We start from the raw sequence: 26,797 nt of genomic DNA on the forward strand, positions 1-26,797 counted from the left end.
ACGAACAACATAGGATTAACAAATTTATATGATGCATAGATGAACTGTAATTTATGAGTTCGATCAGTTTTTGCCACATTGGCTGGACGTCTTCGAAGTTAATGCATCGAGTAAAATGATCCCCAGAGTTACTCCCTGTCTTTGTATTACTTCCCCCACAAATACAGACTTATGTGCGCATATAACCGGCCGCTTTACATCTCATCCTAACCCGTGCATCCCGGGGTTGTTTATTTTGTTGTTTGCATCTTCTTTGCATTGCGTTATCTGGTGACTGCAGTTTATTGTCGCCTACTAATCCTGAAAGCGGCCGTGAACTAAAGAAACAAGGAGCCAACACATTGTTCATTACAAGCTGTTGGAAATTCTTATCCCGGGGTGATTTAAAATGTTCTACTTCTTGTGAGAAATTACGGTCTCGGTCATTGTTGCCGCTGAGCTGGGCCAGTAGTATGGGCTCGTCACGTGACACCTCTGGTGAGGGCCTGCTGTTTGTTCAGCCAGAGAGACAGAGAAGAAGAAAAATGGCGGCTCTAGGCGAACCCAAACGGGACGCCGGGCTAACATTTTAGGCTTTCCCTCCCGGACCGACACAGTGCTATCACGGGGTTACTGCACCATCTGAATCCCCGCCGGTTCAGCTTCGAGGCGGTGCCGCTTTCGCTCGCGTCCGTGTAGTCTACATAGACGCAAAAATTGTGACTGTGAAATAAGAGATTTCGCCTATCATGAGAGGGAAAAGAGGCAGGCCGCCCAAATCGCTACAAGCCGACGAGCCTTCCCCAGCCACGGCCCGGGGCTTGCGACCCAGGAGGAACCTCAAGCCCAGGTTGCGGGACAGCGGGGACGAGGAGAGCCCCACCAGGGAGACGGCCAAGCCGGCCAGAAAGAAGAGAGGGGGACCCGGCACGTCAACGCGGGGCAGGGGAAGAGGCAGAGGTGGCGGCGGCGGCAGAGGAGGCAGAGGCGGTCGTGGAGGAAGGAGGACGTCCGCGTCCAAAACAGTAGTGTACGACGACCACGAGAGTGAGGAGGAGGACGATGCTGTCAGTCTGAGGTCGGAGGAGGACGAGTATGTCGAGGAGGAACCCCAGTCCGAGGAGGACGAGGCCCTGAAAGAGGACTCTGACTGCCTGGAAGATGATGTGCTGGACGCGGTGGAGGAGGAGGAAGAGGAGGAGGAGGATGATGCCAGCTACTGTACTGAGAGTAGCTTTCGGAGCCAGAGCACACACGCTAGCACCCCTGGTAAATAAACACCGTGATCAGGCCGTGGCCCCGGTGTGCTAACACACCCTGCAGGGCTGAGACAACAGCCCCTGAAACAATGCTGCTGGTTGTTTATGCTCGTTGCAGGAAGCAGTAAGGTTATTGTTCAAAATGGAGAATGCACAGTGTATGAACACAGGCCTCAGTCCGCTCATAATGCTACTGCAGGTGGATTCAATCCATGGCCGTATCCCCAGCTCTCCTCGCTGGTGTCATGTGTCAGGAAGGCCGAAGGCTCTACTTTCACACGACCCATACTTATCCAAAGATTAACCCCAAACCCCCGCAGCTCCAGATATCATTTAACCCAGCATTCAGTAAGCAAGTTAGCTGCTAGCGTGCTAGCGTTAGCGAGAGGAATTAGCTCACGCCGCCTCCTGTCATCCTGAGGACACACGCGATGTTAGAAAGTAGTAACTTTATCGATGTGTCGCTGTCCTCAACACTTCTTTGGGTGAATGTTATGTTTGAATTAACTTGATCATTTACTGGAGTTCATTAAAACACAGTTCGGGGCACGAGCTAGCTAACATAACTTGGCTAGCGTGCCTGTCATTTTAACAATTTTGCATGCTTTCAGCTAATTTAACCCTTCAGTTCATCAGTCCTAAACTCCTGAAAAAAACGACAGTCGGCATTTTTCACGGTGAAATATCGAGACATTTAGAACGCTTATACGACTAAGAAGCACTTTCAGCCAGCTGGACAGCTTGTGTTTTTCTAGACGCAGGGGGAAGAGGAAGACCTTCTGACCGGCCATGTGTTGAGCCGGCTAAGCCTAAATTCCACAGGTTAAAGTTTTGCTAGCACCCCAACACTCATTTTTCTTTTCACATTTCGACCGTTTTGTCTACTTGAATGGCTAAATTACATTAATTTGAACTACATTCAGAGGTTAACAATAGCAAACTTAAAGGAGGCTCAGGAATATTATAGGCGATATTGAAAAGATGATTGATCTTCTTTGGCACTCTACAGCTACATAATATGTATGTTGTTTATGTCTTTGTACTTTCATACAACCATAAACATTTGTATATGTTACATGCTTGGATGCAGTCTATGGCTTAATGCAGTCAAATTGTTGTCATAACCAACAGGAAAGAAGAAAGTACGAGCACCCCGGCCACGCACTCCTATCCTGGAGGAGAAGGAGATACCCCCTCTTGAGCTTCCCAACAGCTCTGAGGATCTCCTTGTGCCTAATGAGGAGCTGCTCAATGCCACCTCCATTTATGAGGTGCTACGCAACTTCAGCACGGTGCTGCGTCTCTCACCATTCCGCTTTGAGGACTTCTGTGCAGCACTGGTAGGCCAGGAGCAGTGCACTTTAATAGCAGAGACCCATATTTCCCTTTTGAAGGCCATCCTACGGGAGGAGGACTCCTCAAACACTACCTTTGGCCCTGCTGACCTCAAAGACAGTGTCAATTCCACCCTGTACTTTATTGACGGCATGACATGGCCTGAGGTGTTACGAGCGTATTGTGAGAGTGACAAGGAGTACCATCACGTCCTACCTTACCAAGAGGCTGATGAGTATCCCTACGGTCCCCTTGAAAGTAAGATCAAGGTGCTTCAGTTCTTGGTGGACCAATTTCTCACTACCAACATTGCCCGTGAGGAACTAATGTCTGACGGGAGCATGCAGTATGACGATCACTGCCGTGTGTGTCATCGGCTGGGTGACCTGCTGTGCTGTGAGACCTGCTCAGCTGTTTATCACCTGGAGTGTGTAAAACCGCCACTGGAGGAGGTTCCTGAAGACGAATGGCAGTGTGAGATTTGTGTAGCTCACAAGGTGCCTGGTGTCACAGACTGTGTGACTGAGGCACAGAAGAACAAGCCCTACATCCGGCAGGAGCCCATCGGATATGACCGGCACCAGCGGAAATACTGGTTCCTAAATAGAAGGATCATTGTGTAAGTATGACTTTCAATGGGCCAGGTGGTAAGTCCACACTAAAGCACTTTAGGATGTGTTCTGACGTGTAAAAATGATAGCAACCCCAGAGGCATTCGAGGTTACTAATATTTTTTCAAAACTCAGTTATTTTACCATCTTTCATTCACTAATCCGCCATTCCATGAATTTGCAGTGACCAATCATCAGTATCAGTGGGGAAATTACGGTCTCCTTGAAGCCTGTATTTGGGGCAGGCTGCAGCTCACATTTTTTCATTTTAACTGTTTTAATTGTAGTACACTGTAGTAAATCTGAATAATTATGATCAAATAATCATTATTGAAAAGCAAACATCTTTGTCTATATGAGGCACAATTCATTTATTTTCCTTACTTACTTTTGCAACTGCAGAGATTAATCTGATTTATGTTTTAGGAAAGTTCTCTAATTGGGAGCATACTTAAACACTATTTGCAGAAGGGTTGTGGCAAAAACGTTCTAAGATTCACTTTGTGCTTTCATCTTTACTCCAGTTAGTTTGGATTAATTTAAAATTCAATTATTGAAAATTTTATTTTACACTTGTGAAGAGGTTTATCAGATATGTTATATTGAAGAGCAGCTATAAATAAGATTCTAACGACTTAAATTCACCCAGTGATGAGTCATGTATTTTACGATCTGTGGTAATGAGCTTGACAACATAAAACTTGTCACCAGAGCCATGAAATGGCGAAAAAGGTGCAGCTACGTAGTTCACTGTGGCCCAAGGTAATAATCATTAATACACTATTTGCATATCATATTTGTACTGCTGTGAAGCCAAATGCACCCCAGATGGGCCACATGGATTGGCAGCTAATGGAGCTAGTTGAAAACAGGAATCTCATATTATGAGACCTTACCTGATGCTGCATGCCTATATTGAAACTGCTGAAAAATGAAACTGAAAGTTACCGGGGCACGTGTTGGGCACAAAGAATGCATCATGCTCCTGTCAACATATTTCTTTAATTGCAAATTTAGAGGAGTCATCCAGTTCAAGTCTTTAATGTATCAACAGAGCAGCTTTCCCTGAATTGCCCCTCACCCAAACCCAAGACTCTGGTTCTCGTTGAACATAGCCTTTACAAAAGAGAGAGAGTTCATCTTTCAGTCAGACAGTATTAGAGCTTTTTATTGTTTTTGACTGTGGAGGGGGCCGGCACTCAGATCTTGAGCTGAACAGTTGTGCACCCAGAGAATATTAATGAGACACTTGGAGTAGATGAGCAGTCTGCTACAAGTCACAGTTTTATCCCGAGCTTGATTATCTTCATTCACCTATTGACAAACATTTTTATGCAGGATTCATATGCTATTGTAATTCTTGATTGGAAACTTTTTTTTTTTTCCAACTTATATTTGATAAACCTCAGTACCTTATGCAGGGGTCTCAACTTACTTTGCAGTTTATTTAACCTTTTGTTCTTTAATAATACTTGGAACACACCATCTGTAGGAACTTACAATTAATGATGTTCTTTTTCTAGGTAATGGAAATTAATAATCTATTTTAGTTGCAGTAAACTTGTTTATATCTGACCTTTTGTTTTCTAAGCATGTAATGTAGTGAGGTGGCATTTAACAATCTAACTTGTTCTCACTCCCCAGTGAAGAGGATGGGGAGGACAAGAAGAAAAAGATCTGGTATTACAGCACCAAGGCACAACTGGAAGAGCTCATGGAGTGCCTGGATAAAGAGTACTGGGAGATGGACCTGTGTGTCACTCTAGAGGAGATGAAGGAGGAGGTGCAAGCTCACATGGACATCACAGAGGACCTTACCAACAAAGCCCGTGGAAACAATAAAGCCTACCTCACTGCTGTCAACGGTAACAAGTTGATTTTTGTCTTCACACACTATAATAGCAATACATTTGAACCCTGAAGCAGTGTAGTTCTGGTGTGTAAGAGGAGTAGTGTACTCCTGAGCATTCACTTGTGATCTGACCGTTAACAGTCCAAGCATGCATGACTCTAGCTGTGTATCTGTAAGTTTCTGTCCTGCAGAGTTACCTTCTGATGACAGTCTACCAGATAAAATGTATACAGCAGTGCTCTGCCTTGATAACAGTTGGCACACAAATGTTAAGTGCCGCCTTCTCTTCCTGCTTCACACGCTTTCTGACAACAAGCAACCTTTTTCCCCTCTTCTGGCTGCCAGATCCGTCTGACGTTGTAACAATTTCCCCATGTATGTTGCTCTGTCAGTTGTTCAAAAACTAGAGGTCTGAATAAGTGTTCTGCAAAATGGAAGAAAAGTGATTTCTCTGTTAAAAGCCCAATACTACTGGCACCTAATTTTCCTTTTATTTGAGATGCTGTTTTGCTTTTAGTGAGAAATATAGCTATGAAACAGTATTTACTGGAAATTATGCCTTTTAATGACATGTTCTGAGTCTGTCTTGTTGATGGATTATTTTTGACCTATTATAGTTATAGACTTACTGGTATATAAGAATAAGTTCACAGAATTGCCTCATTTAATTTATTCCACCATATCAAATTAATAAATGAAAAACCATCTGAAACTCAAAATTGAGAATATATCATGGGCAGTTGCTCCATTCAGACATCTGTGTAATAATTAGTCAATTAGACTAACTGATCATTGATTGCTCTAGCAAGTTCCACCTACATATTCAAATTTCTGACCATGTGATTCAGCAGAATAATGCCTGAATAATACATAACTGAGTCACATTTGAAGTTGAGTACCTCCATTGGCGGATGTAGTCACTGAGAGTGCAGGCCCTCTTTTACCGTCCAGAAAACCCCACTAAGACCTGCGAACAGCTGATGTTTGACAACTGTAAAAGTTGCAGCTGGGATTCACACCATGCTCAAATCACATTGATGTAAACACAGCATCTGGATGAACACATTAGATTTTCCTTTTTCCACGCTTCAGGGCAGCAAGCAGCTCCATCTTTCACCATTTCATCAGCGCGTGCGTTTGTGTTTGCTTTGTAACGGCATGTGACATTAGTTACACTTCTTCTACAGACATTGCTCCTTTTTATTTTTCTGAGTTCTTCATGCATTTTTGACTTGGTTGCAGACTTGGTCCTTTTTAAACATGATCTTTGCAAAAAAAGTTTTTTGTTTTTTTTTTTTGTTTTTTTTTTGTAGATGTGCTCAAGGAGCATTTGAAGGTGAAGCGTGAGGCACAGGAAGCAAGGAAGCAAGCAGAAGAGGCAAAGAAGGAAGCAGAAACGGGCTCAGTTAAGGCAGCAGAGGACACTGCTGAGTCCAACTCTCAGCTCGACAACAGCAAGAACAAAGAAACTGAACCCAAGGAAGAGGCTGTTTCCCAAGGTAAAAGTATTGTCTCGCTCTAAATCAACCTAAAGTTCCACTTCCCCTAATGAAACTGAAAAGAGAGCCTAATAGCAGTAGCTACACAACTTTTACAAAGTGTTGTTGCTTTGATGGTATTTAGTGGAAAAAGCCTTGACCTTTGCCTTGCTGAAAAAAGATATTTTGACTCAGCTGGTGCTGTTTGCCCTGTGTGTGTATATATGTATGTATGTATGTTATGCGACAGCAGCCTCGGTTCCCCCTGCTGCAGAGGAGAGCTGCGTGTCTGATCCTAGCCCCGGCTCAACCTCCCGGGACTCAGCTGTGCCTAAAACAGATTCATTTGAATCAAAGGAGGAAACGGAGCCTACTCAGTCTAGGAGCCAGGAGAGTGGGGTGTCTCCTATGGTGGCAAAGCAGGAAGAGACAGGTGCTCAAAGTCAAACATTAACAAATGTCCATTCTGCTGTTCAGCCATTGTCCTTCACATCATATGTGTGCATCAGTGTTAATCTGACTCATTGTCTCTGCTGTTAACCATGCACTGCCTCACCTGTTCGCCTTCTGCACTTGCTCTCTACAGCGACACTGATCTGATTACCTGCATGCAAAAATGAAACCTAATACATGTGACTGTAAAGCAGTTTACATGCAAGAATCACTTTTTTTTTAAATCTCCAATGTCTAGGAGAACCACTTTTTCCATTAAGAAAATATTACAGACTTTAGCACCAGACCTGACAATCAGATGAGGCAAGTTTCTCTGGCACACACTGAACCGCTATGGTTTATCTAAAAGCACAGATCTGTTGTCATTGCTGTTTCAAATAGGACCCGAGAGAGAGATGTCCCAAACTTCGTTTTGGATAAATCCATTTTGAAACTAAACTCAGGCATTTTGGAGGAGGCAGTATTTAATTCAGTGTAAACTGTAACTGGGAAAACCCACTTTAGCATAGAGAGTATGATTATGTGATTCCTTCTTCTGAATTTAAACTACATGTCTGTGTCTTCCTTTTTCTTGTCTAACTCCAAGTTAAGATATTTTTCTGAAAGTCAGTCAGATCAGTTGGGGCTTGAGCATCATGTGCTGCTGTGCTTGTCATAAACTAAACTAAGTTTGCCTTTATTGGCATGGCTAATTTTGTTCTCTCTACAACAACTTCAGACAGTCAAATATGTTCCCACTTTATGATTCATATTCCCTATAAGAGGGATTGTGTCCTCAACTGAATGAATTTCATCAGCCTCCATGTATGTCACACACCATGACAGAAGGATCTCACTACTTCTGCTGGCACATAAATTAGATTTCAGACCAAACACTTGAAGCTGTAGCTGCTAAGTGCTCCCTTTTTTTAGGAGTTCATTGAAAACAACCAAGTGTTGCACCTTATACACATTGTGCCTTTTATGCAAAACAATTGCAGCTCAATTTTGGTGTTCCTGTGTTTCGGATAGGTCACATGGTCATAATGTGAATTTGATTAATTCTGTTGCATGAACATAAGGTGCCTGATCCTTTGGAGCTTTTACATCTAATTAGATATTAAGAGGATATTTTCTCCTGTATTTAACTGATCCATAGAGATCATTGGTATTTCAAGTTTTTTTCTGGCATTCACTTTTCACAATTGTTCTAAAGTTGAGCAGTTGCCCCAAGTCTCAGTTTTGGTGGTAAAATGTCTGCATTTGTCCCTCGTCCTGTATCTTACATCATCTCCTCCACCCAAGATCTTGAAAAGCACATTTTTGGCACTGTGGTAGGTGGTGCTTTTGGCAGGAGCTACCATGCCACATCTGTCACAACCAGCTCCTTCTTCTCATTCCAGTTTATGGGCTTTTGGGTGGGTTTCCGTTGCTCAGACAAAGGGCTCTCTGCCTGGGAGCCCCACCTGCCACCTTTACTACAAAGAGCTGCATATATATGCAGGGCTCTTTCCCAATACACCCCAAAGGCAGAGCTTGTGTCTTAATTTGGCTTTGCAGGAGCTTACTTTGGGTTTATGCAGCTTTTCTCTTCCAAGTCCACTTTGATTTTATAAGCCTAACTTGTCTGATGAAAGTATTGATACTCGGCTAATAATATCAATTTAAAGTTTGCTGGTCATATACAAATGCCAAGACTTATGACAGTGTAATTCATTGAATATTGAGAGTTTCCCATTTGCAGCCATTGCCAAAATCATGCATTGTCTTTTTCTTGTTTGCCCAGCTGTCTTTTTGCTTACAGCATGTTGCCTGCGAGAATGTCGCCTAGCTCTCTTCTATCACCATTAGTTGCATATGCTCATACTCTCTTAGCATAATTCTTTTTTTTTTTTTTTTATGTTTTTTTCTTTAGATGAAAACAATACCGCAACATCAAGCAGTGAAGTACCAACCCCTGATGACGTGCAGACACCAACCCAAGATCAGCTACAACAGCAGTCATCACAGCCAGAGGCAATTAGCAGCAGTAGTCAGATGTCTGGATCTGGAAGCCTAAGGAAACCAGTGCCGCCTGACTTGCTTGATCGGTCCTCTCAGTCCTCTTTCACCAGCCAGGATGGGACAGGTGAATACGAGAGAGCCTTGTTCATTCTCAGAAAGTAAATTTACACTGACTTTGGATTTGAGTCCATTCAGGGAGTGGGTGATGCATCCAACATCCTTGATGTATCATGGCTCATTCCACCTGGAATGTAGTGAAGGACTATATCACAAACATCAAGTATAAATCGTCATGGGTGTTTTAAGGAACCACAATGGAATTTGCTTTGGCGTTTTTCTCCTTTTGTTCTTATGTAGCTCTTTCTCTCTCACAGACTCACTGTCCTTACTATCCAGAAAACTCCTGTTTTAATGAGGTGTGTGTGGGTTTTCTTTTGTGTGTAGTATGTTTTTATTTATGAAATTTTTGTAATCTGGAGGCACTGGAGTGAGTGAAAGAAGCAAGGCGCCAAAGCAAATGTATCCATGTTTAGGTACTTGGGCTGTCAAAGCAAATCACAAAACAAGCAGCTTTACAAAACACACCTTTTGCCTTCCTTGTGTGTGGAGGCTGCGTCAATGAATTGCTGCATGCTGCATGCTGCATGCTGCAATTCATGCAATTCAATATACATGTTCACACTGACCGTGTGTCTGCTGCATTGTTTCTGCATGGAGGCTGCCTTTACTTTTCTCTCCCCTCATTTGAAGAGAGGGGGAGAGAAGCCAAGAATGAAAGAACACTTCTGCTTTTCACCTGTTAAATTATTGACATGATATGATTTTAGCCTACATTGCGTTACTGGTATGACCATATATAGACCATGGCCTCACTGTCTCCACATTAAGATTCTAAAATGCGAATAAAAAGTCAGATTGAGCCCCTCTGATACGACAGTGTGTTTCAGGCCTTATGGTTGGATGATTTTTTAAAATTTTTTAATTTTTTTTCTTCATGGATTCTTGCCTTTTTTTTTTTTTTTACCCTCAGGGTCTCTGGTTTAGCATGGATGGCAATTTTTAAATTGTTCTTTTTAAACAGCTATGCTACCCAAGAACATTTTAGTGCTGACAAATAAGCTCAAACGGGTGTGAATTTATCGATCAAAGACTTTAAATCAGACAATTATGTCGAGCCTTGGATAGTTGAGCTTTGTTTAAATGTATGTCTGAATCATTGTTAAATTCGTTCTGACGTTGTTCTGCTTTCTGAATGACAGATGAGTATATTGACCAGGTCAAGACTGACAGGACAACAGCAGCAGGACAGGAGTTGAATAACCAAACACCCAGAGGCAGCAAGGAGGTGCGTACAGGTGTTTTTCTGTTTGACTGAAATTTTTGTAAAATTAAAGAATAGTTAGGACAAATCCTTTCTACTATTCTGATTACTCGCTAAGTTACTACATTGTGGTTAATGTGACTAAACGATAAAAGATCCTGTAAAGAAATGTTTATATTTACTCAGTTTTTGTCTCGGCATGGGCATCAGAGACTTCCAAAGTTCCAGTTAAAGCCATACTTTTTTTTCCCATCTCATGTTTCAGTCGTCACCTGTGCGTTTCGATGGGGAATCTTCACGACTCAGCTTCTTAAAAAGAGACCTGACAGTAAATCTGAACACCTTGTTCAAACTAGGCCAGGAGGGTAAGTACAGGGTCTACCACAACCAGTATAGCACCAACGTCCTGGCTCTCAACAAACATCAACACCGTGAGGATCACGATAAGAGACGTCACCTGTCCCACAAGTTCAGCCTGACCACAGCATCTGAATTCAAATGGAATGGCTCAATCTACGGTTCACGAAACCTGACCGTCTCCACACTGCGTCTCACCATCATCCAGCTGGAAACCAATGTGCCTGGACCATTTATGCATCCTAACTGGGCATCGCACAGGTACTCTCACCAGGCAATGCTTAACCAACCAGCATTCTGAGTCCTTTCAGTCAGAACCATTCAGAATAAAATGAATTTTATTTATCTACCATTTAAAAATAAAAAAAGCTTGATAGTTATTTCTGTTGTTTTTCCTTTGGTTTTATAAAGTCAGTCACTTGTTTTTTAGGACCAACTGGAACAAAGCAGTGCAAATGTGCAGCAAGGCCAGGGAATTTGCTTTGGCCTTGGCCATATTGGAGTGTGCCATCAAACCAGTCGTTATGTTACCTGTATGGAAAGATTCTCTTGGACACACAAGGTAAAGAAAGAAGCAACCTCGCTGCAGAAACAGGATGGCAGCCTACTACACACACACACACACTAAACAGTTCTCACTTACACAAGTGATTTTATTTTTTATTTTTTTACTCCAAACTGTCAATAGTGCTTGTACACCTAGCATCTCATGTTTTCTCTCTTCAGGCTACATCGCATGACCTCTATGGAGCGAGAAGAGAAAGAAAAGGTGAAGAAGCGAGAGAAAAAACTGGAAGATGAGGAAACATTACAGCAGGCCACTTGGGTGAAGTACACCATCCCCATCAAACACCAGGTAAAGCTGTTTTTTCAGCTGTCCCTTTGGCCATAGAGGAAGTTTTGATCAAGAAACGGCTTTTGATTGATAGTTGGTATTATCTCACAGTAGAAATGTTTAGAAACGCCCACTGAAATGATTCTGGTTCTTCATTTTAAAGCTTCATCAAATTGGTGTTTCCATCTAGGTTTGGAAGCAAAAGGGTGAGGAGTATAGAGTGACTGGTTACGGAGGTTGGAGCTGGGTTAGTAAGACCCATGTGCCACGTTTTGTTCCAAAGCTCCCAGGAAACACAAATGTAAACTACCGTAAAGAACTGGAGGGTAAGAGTTGAATTGGGATACCTCCCCATTTGTACATTTTATTTTCCTTAGTGTAACATTCCACTACTGGGAGTTTAGGCTGCTATACTTTATTTATTTGATGTCTTCATAACAGCTAAGATGAGCAAAGAAAATGCAGTGGCTTGCACAAATAACCAGAAGAAGATGACAGAAACTGGGAAGCAAAAAACAGTGGATGAAGAGAATACGCAAAAGTCTGTCGCTGCATCAGCTGTCATCACATCATCAGAAGAGGACTGCCGAACTCAAAATTCGAAAGAGGAAGAGAAACCTACAGAAATAGAAGAGGAGAAAACTATGAAACAGATGACAGAAGATGACAAAATGGAGGTTGACCCCTGCCCAGAAACCTTTGTCTCAAGTCATGAGAAAGGTAAATGGAGGACATTAAAATATTTCTCAAAAAATTTTGGATGTTTTCTGACACCGTTAGTGAAAATCACAAATATATTTTCATCCCTGTACTGACCTGTGTGATTTAATTTATTTATTTTTGTAGATCAAGTTGAAAACAAAAGCCCTTCCTCACTAGCTGTAGAGGCTATAAGAAAAGAACCAGTCAAAGGCTTTGAAAGTCCAGAGGTACAGGAGGCCTCGGCATCAAAGCCCTACTATGACGTGGTGAATGTCAGTGAGGGCTTCCAGCTCCGGACAGCTTATAAGAAGAAGGTGAAGCCCTCCAAACTGGACGGGCTCTTGGAGCGTCGGGTGAAACAATTCACATTGGAGGAAAAACAGAGGCTAGAGAGGCTTAGACAGGCAGCGCTTTTGTCTAAAATAGCTCCCATGAAGTCTAATTCTGGAGTTAAGACTGAAGAGTCCATGTTAATGAAACAGCAGTCAGCTGTGGCACTGTGTGTCAAAAAAGAAGAGAAGGAGGAGAGCTTACATGAGAAAGACCAAGTAGTTAAAAAGCTTGAATTTGAAGAGGAGCAGATGGAGACAAAAACAGACTCTACAGCAACCAACCACAGCAAACAGACAGAAGTAAAAGCGGTGCAGGGGAGTGGAGGGGAGACCGTAGCCCACAAAGAGGTGAATGGACAACCTGTAGTAAACACTGAGCTCAAGAGCAAAAATAACTGTATATCTGAGGCAATAGAAGGCAAGGAGAAAACACAGTGGCCAGACCTGGCTAGAGTGGGAGAGAATCCTAAGAAACGCGGGTATGAGGAGGTGGCGCAAGGAAGCACACAGAGTGATGCGGAAAACATGGAGGTGGACCAAAACAAGACCAGTCCAGTGCAGGTGAATGGAAATCCTGTGGTCAGTATGACTGCAGACTCAAACATCAATTCAGAGCCGTCCAGTCAAGGTGGCATCAAAGAGCCTCAGAGAGAGCCTGTCAAGTCTTTGATGAATGGAGACCTGTTGCAAAACAATTCATCCGACAAATGCCACCCACCTCCCTTGAAAGTACCCAAATTAGAGAACCACGTGGCCGAGAAAGTAAGCAGTGAGGGATCAACAGCCAATAAACCTCCATCCTCAAGCCCGTCCTGTGTGAATAGTAGTGAAGATTTGAAGACTTCTGTGACTCCTAGCACTACCACTACAGAGTCTCAAAATGTCACGATAACTAACATGTCCAGCAGTGTTAGTAAACCTAATATCGTCCCTCAAGCTGTAAGCAGCACAGTCTCCTCTGTTTCCACCACTTCCTCCACAACCCTGGCAGTCATCTCCCAAAAGAGCAAACCTCCAGTTGCTAGCATTAAAATGGGCACTTCTGTTTCAACAACAAGCAGCTCCATGACCATTAGTAAAGAGTATTCCACCAGGGACCGAGTCAGCCTTCTGAGGTTCTCCAAGTGCAAAAAGGCCCGCTCAGGCACTGCCCTGCCGTCTTATCGCAAATTTGTCACCAAGAGCAGCAAGAAGAGCATCTTTGTCCTGCCGAATGACGACCTGAAGAGGCTGGCGAGGAGAGCAGGCATTAGAGAGGTACCTATCTTCAACTACAATGCCAAGCCAGCCCTGGATATATGGCCCTACCCCTCACCTCGGCCCACATTTGGGATCACATGGAGGTTTGTATAGTTTTTAACTGTTGTTTGGGTGCTCAGAAATTGCATTGGGACCTTGCTTTTGAAGTATGCAAATAAAAGTTCCAATCCTTTTTTTTCTTTGGATTACATTTAAGAGTATGTGTGTATTGCAATAGAAAGACATTTCTTTGAATTGCATGGCTTAGGTTATGAGGGTGTTAAAACACAAAGTTTCCAGTTTGAGGTTAATAGCTTATGTTCCTTCTGACTACTTCACATTCAGGTACCGCCTCCAGACTGTGAGGTCCCTGGCAGGGGTCAGCCTGATGCTGAGGCTGCTTTGGGCCTGCCTCAGGTGGGACGACATGGCTGTAAAACCTTCTCCTGCTGTAGGGACAACTCGGAAAGGTGAGAACATGCGCTTAATTTGCACCTGCATTGATCTTTCATTTCCTACAAGCATCTTCTCTTGGGTGGCTCTGAAGGAAACTGCTTACATTTGTTTTGTTGCTAGTTTGACGCCATCTCATATTTCCCTGATGTGTTTGATTTTCAAAGAAACCACAGACACGGACATTACCACAACAGAGATTATAAAGCGAAGAGACGTTGGGCCATATGGCATCCGTTCAGAATACTGTATCAGGAAGATCATTTGTCCACTTGGGAACAGGGACACTCCCAAAGGTAAAAGAGAACATATGTTCAGAATCAATGTTGGATTTCAATTGAGGAAATTTGCCATTATAATACTAAGATAATTAATAATTTGTTTCTCCCTTCATTTGAATAGAAACCCCAACTCCCCAGAGGAAAGGCCTGCGCTCCAGTGCCCTGAGGCCAAAGAAGCAGGAGCCAGCCAAGCTGACTGGGCCTATTGCTGTGGAGACATGGGTGCCTGAAGAGGATCTGGAGCTGTGGGAGATCAGGGCCTTTGCAGAGAGGTGAGAAATACACAGCAAGACTCCTCTGGCCTACAGCCTCCATTGCGGTCATTTTGGGGAATACTAAATTCTTCTGGTAGCCAAGTTATCACATTGTTAATGTTTTTTCCTGGGTGTTAAAGGGTGGAGAGAGACAAATCACAGGGTATAGATCCCTCCAAGACTGGCGCTACTCTGAAGACGGCAGAGGATGTCAAAGCCCATTTGGAGAATCAGCTGAAACAGGCCAGACTAGCTGCCCAACAGGTTGGTGCACAGCGTTCTAGCTTGTCTGCAGAGAGTTCACCAAAGTCCACACTCTTATAAACATAACACTTTTGCTTTAGAAACGTCTGGAGCAGCAGAGACCAAATACAACCACCACCTCTTCCACGACAACTGGTACCCCCATCTCAGCCAGCACTCCCAGCACCCCAACGTCTATGGGCCAGAGGACAGGTCAGGTCACATCTGGAACCAAGATGGTCCTTGCCTCCAAACTGGGCTCCCCAGTTTCTTTCCAGCAAGACAAGAATTTCCACCAGTCATTTGCATCCTGGGTGAAGCAAGGCCAAACCAACAACAGCTCAGGTAAGCAGGTGGAAGACGAAGAATGTAAATTTTGTGCAGTCCGTCTGTAATCCTCAACATAACTTTGAATCGTTTCATCCATCATATTTTGTTTGAGACAAGCAGACAAACAAATGACTTTTTCTCTTTTTGTTTTCAACTTAAATTTTTTCCCCTTTTTGTGTTTGATAGCAGCAACATTTTGTGAAAACACAGTGATCTACATGATTTTTTTTCACTATTTACAGCTCCTTTTTGTGTCAGTTTCCCTTTGGTAAATGTCTGGTTTTCAGAAACTGACTGTGACTCGTGGTGTCCGCTTTCAGTCTTGTCAAAACCAGATTTTCAACAATGTTTTTGAGTCCTCTAAATTCTAACCAAGATAAACAAGTCCCTGTATATCACATGACTGAATCGGTAATCCTGAATTGCTGGAATATCAACCATGATTCAAGCATTCCAGTGGACACCATAGCTGTAAACTGGCATTTGTGGTGGGCCTTGTGGGTATGCATGACCGCAGGTGGCATGGTGTGTTTTGCAGCCTCCTCTGGCTCCGTGGCCACCGTGGCTAGCAGCATCGCCACCTCAGAGCAAACCTTCCAGATCGCTGGCAGCCCAGTGACTGTGGCTGGCCAGGTCCTCACTGCCAAACTGCCTGCTAACAGCAAGATTGTCACGCTCAACATGCCCACTACTCAAGGAGGTAGGGAGCACGAGTGTCATCCATTTCCGCTGGCCTTCAACTTGCCAAAATGGATGAAAGAGTTATGTGAGAGCCTGAAATCTCCCCTTCAGGTATTGAGGTTGAGCATGGATGATATCTTCAGTGCAACTTTTTTTTCCGTTTATTGACGTTTTTGTGACATGTCTGCTTGTGGGTTTGTGTTATTTTGTTGTTTTTTTTTTTTTTTTATGGTGGAGGGGGGGTGTTAATGTACAACAGCATTTAGAAGCATTCTCAGTCTGAGTTGAGTTTGAGCTATTGTCATCCCATCGGCTGAGTGCTTGTCCCAAGCACTTTTCAAATGATTTTTGAGAGGATTTCAGTTTTAAAGCAAAAAAGACATTTCAAAGCTCTGCCCCACACACACGGTGCATGCTGTGCCACTTCTGTATTTCCGTGATCTGTACTACTATATATAGTCTTCTTACACAACTGTTTCTGTCAACAGGTGTAGTCCAGCAGAAGGTCCTAGGCATCTTCCCTTCTGGGCCTCCAGCAAACCTTAGAACATACAGCACACTACATCCTACAACTGGCAACATCAACCTCAGAGCCACCACATCTGGCTCAACTACACAGCAGCAGGTATTTTGTTTGCCACTGTATCCTTTTCAGTTTTAACTGGAAGCTATGGAAAATACTAAGCATAATCATTGATGATTTCACTGTTGTTTTGCTTTCCAGGCCACCACAGGAGGCCAAACACAGCCAGGTGTTACAATGAGCCAATCGTCTACCTTGTCTACCACTGTGGGCTCAACAATGGTCAGAAGTCCAGTGTTGGCTCCACAAGGTATTATAACATTTATTCCCCAGTGAATGTGGTCAGCTTTTGTAGCCGTTGTATCAATGAAACTATGAAAAAAATCCCTTCTCATCGCCTCCAGGCCAACTTCAGCAGGCTGTGACCCAGATTGGCCGTGGGCAGCCAGCAGCCACAGCTGTGCCAGGTTCTACACCCTTGCAGACGGCAGCAGCCACTCAGAGAGTGGCAGCAGGTTCTGCACTGTCACCTCGTGCAGCTACGGCTCCTGGACAAGCCCCTGTAGCTCCCCCTCAAACCAACAGACCCCAACAGGGTCAAGTCAAACTAACAATGGCACAGCTCATGCAGCTAACACAGGGAGCTCAGGTGAGGGGCACATTTTCATCTGACTAACACACCAAGTTAATCGAATATTGTCCACTAATTGGTATGTATCTCATATACTTTTGACGAAGTTTGCTTCTCAAAATCAGCTTATAAAGTAATTGTATTATTATTAGGTGGACATTTAAAATCACATAAATTCCTTTTGTTATCACTTCTGCAGGGTGGAAACCCAGGTCTGACAGTGGTGATCCAGGGTCAGGGCCAGACTCAGGGCCAGCTGCAAATCATCCCACAGGGTGTAACAGTCATCCCTGGACCTGGTCAGCAACTAATGCAGGCTGCTATGCCTAATGGTCAGGTCCAGCGCTTCCTCTTCACTCCCATGCCCCCATCCTCATCTGCTTCGACTTCAACTTCAGCACCCAATACTTCAAGCCCTACAAAGCCTGCCTTGTCACAAACCCAAATGTCAGCTCCAGCTCAAGCCAGAACTGTTGCACAGGTCCACACGACTCCCTCAGCCTTGGCCCAAACCCAAATGGTAGCCCCCGTACCTGCCCCAACACAAATGCCAAGTTTGAACACCACTCCACCTTCAATCCCTGTGCAAACCCAATTTGCAGCCCCTGTCTCAGCACAAGCTGCAGCCCAGCCACAGGTTTCAGCTGCTACCCCCTCATCCGTCACTGCACAATCACAAGTGTCCACTCCTGTGCCTACTCTGCCACAAGCTGTAGCCCAGGTCTCCACACAGGTTTTACCCTCCTCACCAGCTTCTCTGCCCTCACAACCTCATGTGGCAAGATGTGTGCCTGCCCCAGCACAAAATGCAGTACTAGCTGCAAACCAAACTGATACCCAAGCCGTGATCCAAACACAAGCCTCCACCCTTACCTCAGGCTCATTCCCTATAACACATACTGCAGTGTCACTACCTGTTGCCCCCCAGTCCCAGGTCCAGACCCATATCCTCAGTTCCCCCTCAGGGTTAACCTCAGCCCCTGCTCAGATGCATGTTGCTGCCCCTGCCCCTGCTGTAGCCCCTGTCTCAGTCAAGACTCCCCAAGCTGCTTCCACAGCAGCAGCAAATAACCCGACCCAAATGCAAGCTTCTGCCTCTCTTCCCTCGGCAATCCCAGTTCCAACCCCTGCTGTAGCTCCAGTCTCTGCCCCTGTCATAGCTGTTGTCTCCACCCAAATATCTGTCCCATCCCCAGCTCAAGCTCTAACCCAAATTCAAGCCACAGCTCTGGTTCCCCTTCATGCTGCTGTGGCCAGTGCAGTTGTCACACCAGTCACAGCCACCTCTACAACACCATCAGTGCCAGGTAAACCACTTACAGCAAAACTAATCAGTTGTTGGTCTGCATACATACATAATCATTGACTTTTGTGTATTGAGACTTGTTTTAATTTACATGATTTCACTTAATTCATTTCTTCCTCCTTTTGTAGCTCTGATAGAGCAGAGGGTAGCTCAGCCCCAGGTTTGGACCCCAGCCGCATCACAAAGTCAGACTCCAGTTCAACCAGCTCATCAGACTGCAGCTCCCATCCAGGCACCTGTCCCAAACACTGACTCTGCCCCTGCATCTGCATCCACTCATTCACGTGTTACCCCTCTCCCTCAAGCATCCCTTACTCCTCAGTCTCAAGCACAAGTCCAGCAACCTGCTGTGGTATCCATGCAACAGGTCCCTCAAATGCCAGTCTCAGCAGTGCAGGTTCATATGAAGGGATTACCCGTCTCTACTGTTGTGACTACTGTTAGACCCTCCCAACCTCAGCTTCAGCCCCAAACACAATTACAACCCCAGCCTCAAGCCCAGATCCATGCACAGATTCAAGTCCAACCCTTTGGCCAAGTCCAACAAATGCCACATATTCAGGCTCAAGCGCATCTCCAGTCCCAAGCACAGGCCCAAATCCACCCCCAGGTCCGAGTTCAGTTTCAGCCACGGGCACCCCAAACCCAAGTCCAGCCCCTTGCTCAAATCCAACCTCAGGTGCAGTTTCAGTCCCAGACCCAAACTTTACCACAGGTCCAGGCCCCAACCCAGGCTCAACTCCAGTCGAGGGTCCAACCTCAGTACCATCCCCAAGTACAAGCTTCATTTCAAACACAGACGCAAACCCAACCCCAGGCTCAGCAACAGCCTCAGGTCCAAACTCAGCCCCAGGTTCAGCCGCAGCCTCAGGTTCAATCTCAGGCCCAAACACAACTCCATCCCCAGGTTCAGGTCCAGTTCCAGCAACAGAGCCAGATTCAGACTCAGGCCCCGCAGCAACCCCAGGTGCAAACTCAAGTACAAACTCAGCCCCAATTTCAAGTCACGTCACCCCAACAGACCCAAGTCCAGCAACAGCTTCAGGTCCAAACCCAACCACAAGTCCAGACAAAACTCCAAGTCCAGTTCCAGCCTCAAAGCCAAAATCAAGTTCAAACGCAGCCACAGCTTCAGGTCCAGTCTCCAATCAGGCATCAGCTCATCACAGTTCCTGGCCTGCAACAGCCAGTCCAGCTTCTGTCGGCCCTGCCAGCCCATGTGGCTGCCCAGATCCAAGCTCAGATCCAAGCCCAGGCGCAGCAGCAGGGCGGCACAGTTCCACAGCAGATCAAACTGCAGCTTCCTATCCAGATCCAGCAGACAGGGGGGCAGATTCAGGCCCACCCAATCCAAAATATGGTTACCATACAGGCTCCAGTGAGTGTCCAGGAGCAGCTTCAGAGGATGCAGCAGCAGCAGCAGCAGCAGCAACAACCACCACCGCCACCACCACCACCACAGCCACAACCAAAGAAGAAGAAACACCATGAGGTAAAAAGGGAACAGAAAGAGCAGAATCTGCAGGCTGTCAGCTCTGGGGACAGCATCCAAAAACAGGTGTGACACAGAACAATTGACAGTGGTGTGTTCCTCAAAGATACTGTAGATATTAATGCAGTGTGGTTTTTGTTATCAGTCGGTTGTGAAGCAGAATGCTACAGCAGAGCAGCTAAAACAGAGGAAGACATTGGCTGCAGCTGAGCGGGAGGAGAACCAGAGGTTTGGATTTTTGTCACATATGAGTAGTTCCTGTGGATGACAAGCAGTTTCATTGTATTGAATAGCATGTTTTCCTTTTGTTGTACAAAAACAAAAAAATATCCCACAATGTAAGCAACATCATAAGCGCATCCCCAATTTAACCAAGATTAGTCTGTGATATGTCTCTCTCTTTTTGTCAGAATGATTGTTTGCAACCAGGTGATGAAGTTCATTCTCGACAAGATTGAGAAGGATGAGAAGCAGGCAGCTAAGAAGCGAAAGAAGGAGGAGGTGGTGGAGCAGAAACGCTCTAAGCAGAACGCGACCAAGCTGACTGCTCTGCTCTACAAGCACAAAGAACAGCTGAAGGCTGAGATCCTGAAGAAGAGGGCCCTATTAGACAAGGAGCTGCAGCTGCAAGTACAGGTTAGCACATGTTCTCCCTATGAGTATCAAAAATATTCTGAATGAATGGATGAATGACACCAATATTGCCTCGAAGGGAATCAGGTGTCAAAATTTACAGAGGAATTTGAAATGCATTCAGCAAGATGCAACACAATAACATTACATGTTTTGTGTCCTTTTCAGGAGGAGCTAAGGCGGGACATTGCCAGGCTACAGAAAGAAAAGGAGAAAGCCCGAGCTGCTATCACCCAAGCTGCTGCTGCGACAGTCAAAGCGGCCTCTTCCCACTCCTCCCATCCTTCCCACACACATTCCTCTCACAGTACCCAGATAGTGGCCTCACCTTCCTCGTCGCATAAACGCAAAAGGGAAGAAGAGCGAGACAAAGACAGAAACAGAGACAGGGACAGGCATCACGACAAGGACAAGAAACGGGACAGGGAAAAGGACAGAGACCGATACAGAGACAGAGATAAAGACAGAGACCGGGATCGAGAGAAGGATAGGAACCGAGAGCGGGACAGACACCGGGACAGGGACAAAGACAAGGACAGAGATAGGGACAGAGATAAGGAAAGAGATTCTAGCTCCTCTAAACACAAGAAGAAGAAGAAACTCTCTTCTACCTCAAAGGATCACAAGAAGGACACCAAACTGTACTGCATCTGCAAAACACCCTACGACGAGTCAAAGTAAGTTCAGATGGAAGAGCTAATTTATTGTGATGACACTTAAACACTGTGATGCACATGAGACAGTTTGATGATGAAACAAGTCCTAGCAATGTTTTCCTCTTGTCTCAGGTTTTACATTGGCTGCGACCTGTGCTCCAACTGGTTTCATGGAGCATGTGTTGGCATCACAGAGAAGGAAGCCAAGAAGTTAGAAGACTTTGTGTGTAACGATTGCAAACGTGGCCAAGAAGGAGGAAGCAACGAGGAGCTGTACTGCATCTGCCGGACACCATATGACGAATCACAGTATGGCTAAGTATTAACGTGAACAAATCAGGCCCAATAATCAGTATTTCTTCTATGTGAAGAGGTGTAGAAAAACCTGGTCCCTGATAATTCGTCGGCACATCGGCCAAAGGCTCCACATGAATGAATGAGCTAACGACGATGTATTCAATTTTGACCCACAGGTTTTACATAGGCTGTGACCGCTGCCAGAACTGGTACCATGGGCGTTGTGTGGGCATTCTGCAGAGTGAGGCCAACCACATTGATGTATACGTATGCCCGCAGTGTCAGTCGACAGAAGACGCCATGACGGTCCTCACCCCGCTCACTGACAAAGATTATGAGGGATTGAAAAGAATATTGCGCTCATTGCAGGTATGACACCTCTGTATGTTTAATTGTCTTTACTCAGCTAATGTTAATAACATTATTACTTCAAAACCATATCCTTTGTTTTGCTTATTTTTACTTTACATTGATGTTTGAGCTTCACTGTACAGAATGATGTACAGTTGTGTTCAAAATAATAGCAGTCCAACATGACTAACCAGATCAATCGCTGTTTTTGTTTGAAATTATATTGTTAGATGGCATATAATTTACCAGTAGGTGTAGTAGTCATAGAAAACCAACAGACTCAACACTCATGATGTTCATGCTCCTGAGCCTGTGTAATTGAATCAGCAATTGAAAGGGGTGTGTTCAAAATAATATCAGTTTGGAGTTCCATTTGTGAGGTCATTCATTCTGTGGTGAAGAAAAAAGAAAAAAAAAAGACAGGTGTCAATCAGGTGGCCCTTATTTAAGGATGAAGCCAGCACATGTTGTACATGCATTTCTCTCTGAAAATGGGTTATTACAGCCATTGTTCAGAAGAACAGTGTACTTTGATGAAAACCTTGATTGGAGAGGGGAAGACATATAAAGAAGTGCAGGAATTGACAGGCTGCTCAGTTAAAATGATCTAAAATGCTTTAAAATGGAAAGCAAAACCAGTGAGACGTGGAAGAAAATATGAAAAGAAGACTACCATTTGAATGGCTCGAAGAATGATCTGCCAATGATCAGCTCCAGAGTAATCAAAGACCGGTTAGTACTGTGACATTTAGAAGATACAGGTGTGATGATAATCTACTGGCAAGAAGCCCCTTAAAAGAAATTACTGAAGAGGATACAATTTGCCAAAGAACACATCAACTGGCCTAAAGAGAAATGGAGAAACATTTTGTGGACTGATGAAAGTAAGATATTTATTATATATTTTTTTAATTATTATTCTTTTTCTTTTGGGCCCAAGGGCCAGAGACAGTTTGTCAGATGACCCCCAGACACTGAATTCAAGCCACAGTACACTCTGTAGACAGTGAAGCATGATGGTGCAAGCATCATGATATGGGGATGTTTCTCTTGCTATGGTGTTGGGCCTATTTATCACAACCCCCCCACCCGCTCTCCGCAGCGACTATAAATAGTATCATTTGTCTATAAAATTGTTATAAGTACACCTTTATATAACATTGTGTTCTTATTACCATTAAAGAAAAGAAAGGAATATAGATCACACTTTATTCTAGTACAGCAAAAAAGCCTGTTCCACGGGGTCACACACCCCCTCCCCCCCGGCATCACACCACTCCGCCTCACTATTTGAGAAGCACTGCCTTATGCTGAAGAGGAAATACCCTCGTTTACGCAGTATCTTGGCTCCAGACCAACAAAATTAAAGTTATGGAGTTGCCATCCCAATACCTAGACCTTAATACCAGGGAAAACTTGTGGGGTGTTTCTGAGGCAAAACCAAGAAATGTAAAGGAACTGTGGATTGTTCTTAAATCATCCTGGGCTGGAATACCTGTTCACATGTGCCAGAAGTTGGTCGACTCCATGCAACACAGATGTGAAGCAGTTCTTGGAAGCAGTGGTTATACAACTAAGCCTTAGTTTAATGATTTTGGATTACTCACATTTTTAGATACACTGATATTATTTTGAACACAACCGTATCTTTGTTAGCAGACTGTTTTCAGATTGTAAAGTTAGCATACTAACAAGCAAGCCTGCAACTGTCTTATCACTTTCCCTATGCAACTCACTTCACCCCCAGAAGCGTAGGGGTCCCAATAATAATCAAAAGCTCTTGTCCAATGATAATCATTGTCACCGTTATTTCTCCAAGAAGAGCACTCTTGTCTTACAGCATGGCTGGAGCAGAGAAGTATCAACTTGGCTTAATGAACAATAGAAAGTGTTTTGCAAGATTTGAGGAAGCAGTTATTTAAGAAAATTATTAAACACAAAGGATACTGTTCTTTGTTCTATATTAGTATAATAAAAAGTATACCTTTACAAACCTTTGTCTAATATGTTTTTCAGCAAAGATGATATTGAGAGCTTTTGAATTTCTTGTTATTTTAACAGTCTCACAAAATGGCATGGCCTTTCCTTGAACCAGTGGATCCCCATGATGCACCTGATTATTATCGTGTGATCAAGGAGCCAATGGGTAAGGACAAATAACAGCAACTGAGTGGCTGCTTCATAAATTGTGGAAACCCTGCCTGCAGTGAAGTTGTCTAGTTGTTTGTGTTGAGATGCACTAGCAGTCAAAAATTTGGGCACACTTTTCGATTCATTTGAATGAGAAAGTGTGTCCAAACTTTTGAGTGGTAGTGTATGTTCCATGATATATTTCTGCATTTGATTCCCATGCTTGACACATTCGTCCATCCCTTACAGACTTCTCCACAATGGAAACCCGTTTGCAAAAGAGATATTACCACAAGCTCACAGAGTTTGTGGCTGACGTGACCAAAATCTTCGACAACTGCCGCTACTACAACCCCAATGACACACCCTTCTTTCAGTGTGCCGAAGTGCTGGAAGCCTTCTTTGTACAGAAGCTCAAAGGTTTCAAAGCGAGCAGGTAAGGCTGGGTGATTCTGCTGCTGCACACCCCAACCGTCCCCAGTTTTCTCTCTTCTCCATGTTTTATGTTTGCGTGCTGTAAACTTCTGGCTCAGAACACATTGGCTGTTATGTTAGTCCCATTTATTCTTTTCCTAATGTTTGCATTTATGCCTGCCATTCACTCTTTGTTTGTAGCACTGGCATGTCTGCAGTGAAGGTATTTGGCAGCAGAATGTGCTTTACTCGTAGACTAGAGTTGGCTTTCAACAATGAAATAGTTTTAAGGGTTGCTTGGCCATACTAAAACCAACAAAGCTGACAACCATTAAGACATGTCTGATGTCCTAACAAGCCTTAGTGCCATGTGACATCTGTTTCAGGTATCATCTTGCATTTGTGTCTGTTCATCTTTTCTGCATGCCTTTGATTTATGCCATCCCATTTTCTTCTTTCTTACAGATTGTCAGATTCTTAAGTGGGCCAGTCTAGCTGGAGTCTGGACTGGATGCTGGGGTTTCTAGTAATAATAACATTCAAACATTATGTTTCCAGGAAATAAAAATCTAAAATATCCATTAATAACAAAAAACAAGAGGACACACTTAAACACAAATTGTGCTTTCGTGTAAATGCCACCCAGGCTTAAAATTTCAATAACCATGTTTTTGGTAATGATCACGAAACGGCAGCCATGTTGACTTGTGTTACTCATGCAATTGAGGGATATGCTTTCTCCTAATCAGGACATTGGCCTTTTTGAGCAATCCATCATCCAGTAGCTAGATTGTTTTCAGTAAGATTTTTAACACAGTTTGGTTCTGAACTTGTATTTATTTTCTGCTATACAGCTGAGTTTGATTAGACATGATCACCTCAAAAGGTATATGAATATATAAAACTGCATATTTTATTATCGAGAAATATTTATGTGACATTTTGTATGTTACTCCACCAGGAGTTGTTCAAGTGGTTTGTTGAGTGTACATATGTTTTATCATGTACGATGGTTGTAAGATATATCTAACTTTGAATGTTTGGATGTTTTAAACTAACATGGAGCAAACCATTTTAGATAATGTTTTAGGAGACCAAAATGTACCACCAAGAATCAGGAATTTCATCTCATTTGATAATGTAACCTCAGCTGTAGTTGTGAAAGATTTCCTCAGTAATAATGGCATTCCCAATAAAATTACACCAACATGGCTGCAAGATGTCTGCTGACACCTCTGCATTATGTCTGTTTCTTGATCTGTCACGCCATCCAACAAAATATGAAGGGCTCTCAATTTTCCCCTCTCTCCACATTCTATAGGTCTCATAACAACAAGCTACAGTCTTCTTCAGCCTCTTAAAAAAGCATCGCACATTGCTCAGACAAATGCACTTGCCAAGAATATGGCTTTTCTGAACTGTAACTCTGTGACGGACTCTGCCTCAGCCCCTGTTTGGGATCTGTTCCTCTGACTGTTGGTGCGACCAGCACTGCTGCTTTCACTGAACTGTTGAGGCAGAGCTTCCCTCTGCCCATTTCAGCTCTAAGGGACCTTTTTGGACCTTCATCAGTGGGACTGTACTGAGGACCATGAGACATTTCAGAAGAAAGTTTACCTCGGAGAAAAGACTCTTAAGGAGCTCTCATATTTCCATGTACTTTATTTTTTGATCTCAGCCTTTTTATTTTTCTCCTGTTAAAATCCCTCAGGCCATTCTTCTGGTCACCAAGTCCAAGAAAAAAGCAAGCTGAATACTGACTGTACAAGAGCTGAGATTGACTGAGCATAATGTATCAAGAGTTTTGTGTCTAAATTCAGATATCATGGTGGAACAACTTTTTTTCTCCCATTTCCACTCATTGTTTAGTCTGAAGTGGCATGAAAGACAGTTGTACTAAATATCTGGACATCAGTAGTCTGCTTGGTTAAACCTCTATAACCTACTAAAAAGTATGGTAATAAGCTATTGTAAATGAATTGCCCTGCAGTAGTGACTGAATGACTGAGAAGGATGAAACCATGTATTTGAAGGTTCCTGCCCTGTTTGTAAAAATTTGTCAGATTTTGACTTGATTCTTTTTTTTTTTCTTCTTTTTTTTGTATTACAGCTGAAGAAATATTGATGTATATGGAACTTAATAAAATGGAAAAGATTGATTTCTTCCTCATATATTTGTGGCAGAAAGGGGAGTGTTGTTGACACACTTATGCCTAAAATGTGTTTGCATGCGGGAAAGGACTGAATACATGCCACACCTGATATAAAGCAGAAATGGTGTAAATACAGACCAATAAATCCCACCTGAAAAAAGAAAAACATTGCCAAAGATTTCAGCACAGCTGCAGTGTTTTAATTGGCATCTCTTAGGCACTGTTTACAAAGG

General features: G+C 43.7%; 1 protein-coding gene across 5 annotated transcripts; it reads left to right on the forward strand.

Annotated features, from left to right (window-relative positions):
- The first annotated feature begins 532 nt into the window (after nucleotides 1–532).
- Nucleotides 533–26,570, forward strand: bptf (bromodomain PHD finger transcription factor). Of its 5 annotated transcripts, none has more exons than XM_029507844.1 (32): nucleotides 533–1,248; nucleotides 2,370–3,192; nucleotides 4,829–5,049; nucleotides 6,350–6,535; nucleotides 6,765–6,947; nucleotides 8,862–9,074; nucleotides 10,210–10,295; nucleotides 10,537–10,889; nucleotides 11,059–11,190; nucleotides 11,355–11,484; nucleotides 11,654–11,789; nucleotides 11,905–12,183; nucleotides 12,310–13,840; nucleotides 14,082–14,206; nucleotides 14,357–14,485; nucleotides 14,592–14,742; nucleotides 14,865–14,988; nucleotides 15,069–15,312; nucleotides 15,836–15,997; nucleotides 16,467–16,603; nucleotides 16,703–16,811; nucleotides 16,906–17,150; nucleotides 17,332–18,439; nucleotides 18,567–19,996; nucleotides 20,076–20,158; nucleotides 20,341–20,566; nucleotides 20,732–21,240; nucleotides 21,352–21,528; nucleotides 21,693–21,885; nucleotides 23,929–24,013; nucleotides 24,247–24,433; nucleotides 24,877–26,570. In XM_029507844.1, the coding sequence occupies exons 1-32, from the start codon at nucleotides 729–731 to the stop codon at nucleotides 24,890–24,892; spliced, it is 10,233 nt and encodes a 3,410-aa protein (XP_029363704.1). In that variant the 5' UTR covers nucleotides 533–728; the 3' UTR covers nucleotides 24,893–26,570. The 5 variants fall into 5 exon arrangements, with proteins under 5 accessions (XP_029363704.1, XP_029363701.1, XP_029363703.1 ...); XM_029507841.1 differs by having other exon boundaries at nucleotides 25,733–26,570; XM_029507843.1 differs by having other exon boundaries at nucleotides 6,768–6,947; nucleotides 25,733–26,570.
- The last annotated feature ends 227 nt before the right edge of the window (nucleotides 26,571–26,797 follow it).

This window comes from Echeneis naucrates, chromosome 8 (genome assembly GCF_900963305.1).
Source record: "Echeneis naucrates chromosome 8, fEcheNa1.1, whole genome shotgun sequence".
NCBI classification, from domain to species: Eukaryota; Metazoa; Chordata; class Actinopteri; order Carangiformes; family Echeneidae; genus Echeneis; species Echeneis naucrates.

What these genes read in the sequence shown, in the direction of transcription:
- bptf (XM_029507841.1), top strand. Translation starts at nt 729, where the DNA reads ATGAGAGGGAAAAGAGGCAGGCCGCCCAAATCGCTACAAGCCGACGAG. An exon ending in CCAAACCAACAACAGCTCAG is followed by an intron (nt 15,313 to 15,835) that starts GTAAGCAGGTGG and finishes TGTGTTTTGCAG; the next exon opens with CCTCCTCTGGCTCCGTGGCC. An exon ending in ACACCCTACGACGAGTCAAA is followed by an intron (nt 21,241 to 21,351) that starts GTAAGTTCAGAT and finishes CTCTTGTCTCAG; the next exon opens with GTTTTACATTGGCTGCGACC.